The sequence below is a fragment of the Asparagus officinalis genome, chromosome 5, assembly GCF_001876935.1.
Source record: "Asparagus officinalis chromosome 5, Aspof.V1, whole genome shotgun sequence".
In the NCBI taxonomy this organism is placed as follows: domain Eukaryota; kingdom Viridiplantae; phylum Streptophyta; class Magnoliopsida; order Asparagales; family Asparagaceae; genus Asparagus; species Asparagus officinalis.
In genome coordinates, this window is record NC_033798.1 from 113,492,514 (window position 1) to 113,501,241 (window position 8,728).

General features: G+C 37.5%; 1 protein-coding gene and 1 long non-coding RNA gene across 6 annotated transcripts in view; both read left to right on the plus strand.

The window, feature by feature from the left end:
* Positions 1-1,343, plus strand: part of LOC109840743 (histone-lysine N-methyltransferase ATX4-like) — a 16,746-nt gene extending 15,403 nt beyond the window's left edge. For all 3 annotated transcript variants that reach the window (XM_020409494.1, XM_020409493.1, XM_020409495.1), the window contains exons 18-20: positions 390-464; positions 555-655; positions 1,027-1,343. In XM_020409494.1, the coding sequence (XP_020265083.1) occupies positions 390-464; positions 555-655; positions 1,027-1,117 (267 nt within the window). In that variant the 3' untranslated portion in view covers positions 1,118-1,343. The remainder of the gene's footprint in view (positions 1-389; positions 465-554; positions 656-1,026) is intronic.
* LOC109840744 lies at positions 5,713-8,728 on the plus strand. 3 transcript variants are annotated; one of them, XR_002247046.1, is made up of 5 exons: positions 5,713-6,400; positions 7,418-7,513; positions 7,597-7,915; positions 8,253-8,419; positions 8,512-8,728. It is a non-coding gene; the product is annotated as an uncharacterized LOC109840744 (long non-coding RNA). The 3 variants fall into 3 exon arrangements; XR_002247047.1 differs by having other exon boundaries at positions 5,714-6,400; positions 7,597-7,722; positions 7,800-7,915; positions 8,253-8,712; XR_002247045.1 differs by having other exon boundaries at positions 8,253-8,712.

Here is an 8,728-nt window from a genome sequence, read left to right on the forward strand (position 1 = left end):
TTCTGAGTCGATGTTTGGGCTGACAACCTTCATCCATTTTTTTGTGTGTTGTTGTTATTATTATTTTTATTATTATTTGGTGCGAGGAACCTTTCACAGTCCAGTTCAGTCCAAGGTGAATAGCATAGCACAAGTTGCAATACCTAATAATTAGAAACTGGGGATAGGCATATGCCATAGACACAGATCGACCATTGGCCTTTTGAGCCAAGGCCTCAGGCCCTAGCTACTAGGTCACTTGCTAGGGGTGTTATTTTATTATAATTCAGAAGTTCGTTTGATTAGTATTTCTAATCAAATGTTGTCAGAATTCTGTGTAAGCAGTGTTTTTCCAGCATTTTTATTGAACTTACTTGATAATGCTCTATCATGTATATTCTCTGTTATAGTTATTCAAGATCAGTGAAGAGGTAGTGGTTGATGCTACAACGAAAGGAAACATAGCACGTTTGATTAACCACTCTGTAAGTCATTATCCTTCTAGAACTTTTCCTAGAGTAACAATTATTTTTATTCTCCTTATTTATTTATATATTTTTTAATTCTCGATGCAGTGTACACCAAATTGCTACGCTAGGATAATGAGCGTGGGTGGTGAGGAGAACCGAATTATCCTAATAGCCAAGTCTAATGTTTCTGCTGGCAGTGAGCTAACGTACTGTATTTTATCTGAAGCTGCTCTCTTTCTTTCTATCATTTGAGTTTTATGCTTAATTCATTAATTGGGACAGAGCAATAGTGAGGTTTCATTAGTAGTAAAATTTACTTTCAGCAGCTGGGGATTCTTAACTTGTTTCAGTAGGGAGTTTCTTCTTCCATAATTCATGTTTCCCGTTCCAATAAACGCTATATTAATCTCCTGTAGTAAGTAGGCAGTATAATTTCTTCTAATCTTGTAAATTCCAATATATGTCACCACAGTTGAAATCCAAGTCGAGTATTGTTGGCGTTATATGTCACCACAGTTTAATTCCAATATATATATCTCTCTCAAGCTGATAAGTCGGTGTCTTTTCTCTTTTGCAGGTATGACTACTTGTTTGATCCTGATGAAAGTGCTGATAAGAAAGTCCCTTGCTTCTGCCAAGCGCCAAACTGCCGGAAATTTATGAACTAGCTAGTTTGGCGTATACTCATCATTAATTCCTAACACCTGACAACTTCATCGTCTCCTCCCCGGTTCGATGACAACAGAGATCTTTTTCCATCACTTGTTTATATCGTTGAAGCCAATTTCTAATCCGAGAACGTGTATAGGCATCCAAAATGGGCTCATTTATTTGTAAATTCCATTATTTTTTAGTTATGAATTGGTTTTTTATTTCAATTTAATAATATATCATTTTCCCATTCTTTTAGAAAGTTTACCTGGCGATTGGTTGACTCTCGTATCTCAATGATGACTTGTGTCTTAAGAGGATTTCTTGGCTGTTTCAATTTATGCTCAGATTTCTTATATACGAGGCGCAATTTCTAAATAAAGCGTAGAACCCGATACTTTTAGACCACATCTGCCATTGGTTTCGAGAGGCTCGGATATTGTTTACGAGAAAAGCAAACAAAAGGCTTAATTTTTGAAAATTCCCCCTTAACTTCGGGGTTTTTTTTAGATACCCCTTCAGCTATTTCAATTCCACAAAACCCGTGATTAGAGTCTTGCACGAAGCCATCCAAACTTTTTCTACTCCACTGAAGACTGAACTTTCAACATTTTTCATTTTAACCCCCAAAGTTACACCGCAGGTCTAATGTGTCATGTGACGTGCACATGAGTCACTGTGATTTTTGTAGGGCTAATGGTTATTTTCCTCTTTTTATTTTTTTATCCAAACCTCGCCAAGGCCCGTGACACGTTAGGTATATGGTTTCACTTTGGGTTTTTAGGGTAAAAAGGGTATAATACGGGAATGAAAGTTCAAAAGGGTTACTGAAACCCCTCAAAAGTTCACGGGGGATTTTTTGGAATTGAAATAGTTAAGGAAAGTTATAGGCAAAACTCCTAAACTAAAGGGGATTTTCTGAAATTCACCCTACACAAAAGGCAAAAAAAGAGAGGTGTATAAAGTGTTTTAGGCAAGAATTTAGGACATCCAACTCCTTATTGAAATCGGTAAGGATCTAAATTTCGGCTTGCCAAGAATTTCTAACCGGTTTCGGGACTAAAAGTATGTCTTGAAATTGGTTGCGACGATTTGGACGGTTCAACACCCTAATCCACTCGTTGATCCGTTTGAGGGTTGCACATGGTTCAAACTAATCAAGAATCTAATGGGTGACCAACTTTGTTGTATTCTTGTTCACACTGCAATGATCTAAAAAGTTTTTTTTTTTTTACGGGAACGTCTCAATTTTCATTGCTAGTCGGTTGGAATTAAATTAGTTCGGTATGTTTTATGAGTTTCTCTTGTTGTTGCGTCTGCAAAATTCAGGACATAAAAAACTGCAAGCTGCCAAGCTCCCTCCTTACAACGTATAAGAGGTAAATCTATACTACTTCTAATCTATAAAACAAGTGCCAAAACTTTGGCATACCGATTTTACCCTTTATAAATTACTTAATTCTAATTTTGTCCTATGTTTTAACCCTTTTTTCCCAATTACGCCTCTCTTTCTTCCCAACGTCATCCGACCTCTCCCCTACCCCTGCCCCTGTCGGGCCTCTCCCTCTCTCTCTCTTCGATAACGCCCAACTCTCCTTCTTCCATTCCTAATCCGCTCTCTCCCCTACCCCTCTCCCTCTGTCTGTCTTTAAGGGCTTGTTTGGATTGAGGGGAATAAGAGTGAAGGAAAGTTAGGGGAACCATTCACCTTGTTTGGAAACATTTAGAATGTGAAGTTATTCACCCTAGTTCCCCTTGGTTCACCCCCTAATAGTATAAAATTTGTTACCCCAAATTGGGGTGTAACCAAGGAGAAGGGAACTCCCTTCCCTTCCATTCCATTCTCTCACATAGTATAAAATTAATTCGACCTTCAGCCTCTACGCTTCCGATTCCGCCGTTTCTCAATGACAGCCCCTTCTCCCCTGCGTAATAAGCCGCCGCAATCTCGTCCATCTCCCCAAACCCCAACCCCTCCAAAACCCTAACCCTAACCTCCTGTTGCTCCTCCTCTTCCTCTCTCCTCGCCGCCACGAGATCCAGCATCTCTGTTTGATAATTTTTTAATTTAGCAGTATCTGTTTATGCATTTGCTCCTCTACAAATGTTGGTGAATATAATATACTTGAGCTAGAGAGATATTGATTGATGTTTCCTGTTTCATTTTTTAAGAGCTTTGATCAGAACAGGAGAGAAATGGTTCGGTTGGATGACTTCATATCCTTATGTATATTTGTACAGTCAGCAAGGTATGCATACTCTGATATATAGGATTGACTCATCTATAGGATCTGTGGTTTTCTTATGGTTGTTTAATCCCAAAGAGAATTAGTATGCTTGTAATTCAGCAAAGCTGTAATTCAGAAGCTTTGCTTTATTTAGAATCACATGGATGCTTCATATTACATTTTGACGCATTTTTCTTGTGTAATCTATTACTCGCCAACAGTTACATGTGTTTTGTTGCTTGTGTATAATCTAATTTTGTGCCAGTGTGATTTGAATTATTGTAGAAATTTGTGTATACTGCCTAATCCATGAACGACCCTTTTTTTCCTGTGCAGAAATTTATTTAATTCCTTCGATACCACTAAGCAGGGAAGGGTGACTCGATTTCAACCAGTTTGTTTACCGCAGTGAGTGGTTCTTCATCTTTGTTTTTCATGCAATTATGTTCTATCAGGAAAAGCCACGTCTCATTGCTTATAATGTCCAGGGATAGTTGATTCCTGGCAGAAATAAACTTTTATTGCATAATTGTTGACTGTAACTCATGCTTATCCCAAATGTATTATAAAGATGCAACTGTTTTATTTTCTGACTGATGTTTATCTACAGGTGCAAATTGTAGGATATGAACTTATTGTTGCTTGGAGACCAGTCAGCTCTCATGGTATAACCATTGGTCACACTTATATACTCTTATAACTTCTTTTGTATCAGTTTGCCTATATTTCTTAGCGATATTTGTATATGTAAATTTCTCCACTGCCTGCCTTTTGTTTATTGATGCGCATAATCCTACAAACCTGCTTCCTTATTTCTCCTCTCTTTATCATTTCCTGAACTTGATTGTCGTAAATAAGGCCAAACGATGATCTGTTTCCTATGCAGACATCAGAGTGCGTTATGCGACCTATGTCACTGATAACATAAAAAACTGTAGCATTCAAATCTTTTTTCTGTCTATTTTGTTTGTGAGCGGTTTGTGACTCAAAATTGTAACATTCATGTTGTTTTTCCTCCCGTGGTTGACTTTTTTATAACCAATATTACACAACATTTAAGATTGCTATAGAAGATCTTCTAAGGTATTTCAACTAGAACCTCAAATCTTTGATTGCTCATATGGGAACATTTCGTGATCTGATATTAATAAAGTATAGGATAATGGACTGCAAGATATTTGACTGCTCATATGGGAACATTTCGTGATCTGATATTAATAAAGTATAGGATAATGGACTGCAAGATATTTGACGACGATCGACAATATGCCCCGTAATAATAATTAAACCAACAGAACATATTTTTCATCCCGTAAGGTGCTATATTATATATTATAGCTCTAATATTGTCTGTTTAGCTTTTGAAACCTTGGGGGTATTTAGTAACAAAGATTCTTGTTATGGTTTAGTTAATTATCCATGCTGACCTTTCTATACTGGATAGCTTCTTCTGCTCTGAATGCTGGGGGGTGGGATGAAGAGGCAGGGGGATTCATTCGTTTCTCAGTGGTTGAGAAACGAAAAAACCGGAGATGAGAGGAAGGGGGTGGGGCGCATGGGTTAGAGCTGCAGGGGAAAGGGAAAGGGCATAATACCGGCAACCCCTTGGTTTTTAATGTGAATTAATAATATTAAACACGGATAATGATAATCTATACTACTTCTGAAAGTGATAATAAATGTCAAAACCTTTGCATATCCATTTTGCTCTTTACAAATTTCTTAAGTCTAATTTTATCCTGTATTTTATCCCTCTTTTCCCCTATTTAGCCATTTAGTATTAGTAGGTACCTATCCTATCCTCCCATAACGACCAACTCTTTAGCTCCCTTCGTTATCTCTCCCCTGCACATCTCCCTCTCTCTTTGATAACACCCGCATCCCTTAATTCCCTTTATTATCCGCTCTCTCCTCCCCTGCCCCTCTCCCTCTCTCCGTCTCTAAATTAATTCGATGTTCAGCCACCTCGCTTCCGCTTCAGTTTCCTCCGTTTCTCAATGCCAGCACTCTCTAAGGGCTTGTTTGGATTGAAGAGAATGAGGGTGAAGGAAAGTTAGGGGAACCATTCACTTTCATTCACCTTGTTTGGGAACACTTAGGAGGTGAATGAGGGTGAAGGAAAGTTAGGGGAACCATTCACTTTCATTCACCTTGTTTGGGAACACTTAGGAGGTGAAGTTAATTCACCCTAGTTCCCCTTGGTTCACCCCCTAATACTATAAAATTTGTTAACCCCCAAATTGGGGTGTAACCAAGGGGAAGGGAACTCCCTTCCCTTCCCTTCCCTTCTCTCATTTTTCCTTAACTTCCCTTCATCCCCTACAAATCCAAACAGACCCTAAAAATTGTTACCCTACAAATTAGGTTGTAACCAAGGGGAAGGGAACTCCCCTCCCTTCCCTTCGCTTCCCTTCTCTCATTTTCCCTTAACTTTCCTTCACCCCCTACAAATCCAAACATGCCCTAAATTCTTCCTTAATCGCTCTCTCCCCAGCCCCTCTTCCCCATCTCTCTCTGAATTATTTTGACGGTCGATCTCCTCACATCCACTGATGTATATGTCCTAAACCTCCACCGCTGATCTCCGGCCACGGCCATTGTCTAAAACCCTTAAAAAAACCCACCCTTTTCCCCAAAATTCCTGCAATTTCCCCAAAATCTCAACTCTCTCTCTCTACCCCTCGCCATAGGGACCTCAGCTCAAGTCACTCCTCTCTCCGGCGTCTACAACAAGAACCCCCTCTGCTACCTCCTCTCCGTCGAAGGCTTCAACTTCCTAATGTTTTGCCGCTAGAACGATCAATTCGATGTCAATCTCCTCCAACCCCTCTCCGAGTTCAAATCCCTCACTTAAATTTGAGTTTTTGATCGAAACCCTAGAACCAATCACGTCCAATTTGCAGGATGGTCTCGAAGATCGATGTGGTTTTGATATCACATTCAAATATACTTCATGTTGAGACTCTGTCATATGCGATGAAGAAGCTAGGGCTATCTGCGCCCGTGTATTCGACGGACCCAGTGTGCAGACTTGGGCAGCTGACGATGTATGATTACTATGCCGCTCGCAGGGTAAGTTTCATTGTATCGCCTGCATTAGGTCGAAGCTCGTTTGGAAAATGTAAGAATAGCTTGTTACCTGTGCAGTGCATGGGAAACTCGAGAGAGATGGTTGGGCTTTATGGGTTTGAGGGCAAGAGGAGAGGAGAAAGGGAAAGTGAAGTGACATGTTAATAGAACAATTGATGAAATTGGATGCGATTGATGTGGATATGATGCTGCATATGTTTCTATAATAATAATAACGAATGAATAATAAAGAATAAGTCATTCGTGCAACCATTTGTAGTTGTTTTAGTACATGGCAGTATATTTCCGTGATTTTGGGTATCAAATTGTATGTGAAAAGGGATCATGGGTTAGAGCAGCATTTCGAGCAAGTATAAACTTTAACAATTTGAGTAATATAGTGTCAAAAGTTAATTCATTTCTAGACCAACTAAAACCTGCCTGGATTATGACTGAATAGAAGTGGGAATAGTAGTATTTTATAGAGGGGTTGGATTAGAACAAAAACTATGAAGAATCCAAACAGACTTGTTACTTAGTCCTCAAGTTTCGTTGCCCAACTAAGGTAGCTCCATTGTGGATAAGACGAATGAATGATGGATGATAGATATTATAAATGAAATTATCTAAAGCCTTGAGGAATAGTTCAGAATCTAACCTTGCAAAGTATATTATTTAGTTACTGTGTTATGACAATTCAAACATTACAATTTGTTTACATCATCTTCAGAAGTTCAGATGACTCATTATGTTGAAAAAGGAATTCCTATAGGAGGCACATAATTGCTCTGTAGACTTTTGTCTCATTTTTTTTCACTACATGATATTTGGTTGCACTTTTATGCAAATATGTTTATCCATTCAAGTCATTAATATACTTCTGCTGCTGCTACTGTTTTGTATCATTATTCTTGCATTGACATATTTGTTTCTGTATTTAATATGTATATTTCTATCATTATTATTGTATTGATATATTTGTTTCTGTATTTGATTTGTATTTCTCGCTTAATATTGCAGCAAGTTTTAGATTTTCGACTTATTCACCATGGACGATATTGATTTGCCTTCCAAAACATTACGAGGCTGAGATACTCCCAAAACCATCATCTTCTGGTTGGTAGAATCATAGCCATTGCTAAATTTCACTGTGATAAATGCTTTGATGTTTCAGTGTTTTATTTCATATCATGTAACAGATAAAGGAGAGGGAATCGCATAGCTCATCATGTCACAGACCATCTTCTGGGAGGTACCGTCTGGAAGATAACAAAAGATGGAGAAGATGTTGTGTATGCCGTTGACTTCAATCGTCGGAAAGAACAGTTAAGTACCATTTAAACGAAGATTTGTATTCTTATTTAATGATCATAAGGTTGTACTCACTAAATTGGTTTATCAGGCACTTGAATGGAACTGTCCTTGAATCTTTTGTCTGGCCTGCTTTTCTGATAACAGATGCTTACAATGCTTTAAACAATCAAGTTTACAAATGTCAAAGGGACCAAGAGTTTCTTGGTAGTTCCCTATTGCCTTCTCAATTTTATGTCTCACTTATTTTATATTGTTGTTTTCTTCTCTGAATTCCTTACCTTTTGCGTTTCAGCTTGTTGACTTTGTTTTGGAGATAAGTTTATTGTTTTAAATAATAGCTCTCAATTGTTTACTTACATAGCTGCCACTTGAAAATTCTGCATTTGTAATAGCTATATTGCTTACATAGCTTTAGATTTTGGCTTAGTTATAGATCTCCCTTGCACTTGACAAATGTACAACAGAAATTTTTACTATGTTGCCATTGTTGTAGAAGAAAATTTCATGTAACTATATTTGACTGACTGATTGTTTTTTGTAGGTTGAAGTAAATGGAAAGGAGGCTACTACTCTTTATAAGTTCTTGAAATAAAAAATGAGGTTTTTTTGGGTGATGATATCAAGTGGAATTTTACTAAGTTCCTTGTGAACAAAGAAGAAAAAGTCGTGGAAAGATATGCACCAACCACCACATCTTTAAAAATAGAGGTACTACTTTGACAGTGTACTATATAATTTTATTTTACTTTTATTTGTACTTATTATTGCTACTATACTTTATCTTCCATAAAACAATACAGAGCCTTTTGGGGTTTGCATGAATTTAAGTGCCTTCTTTGAGGAACTATATTAATGATAATGCAAGTATGTGACCTTATGTATGAATAAAGGGATGCTTCTTCTAAAAAACTTGTATATTGATGGAAATTCATTAGCTTCTTGTTGTATGTAATAAACATTATTTATTTTAAATTATTGGCAAAAATATTATTTATTTTAAATTGTTGGATTCAACAA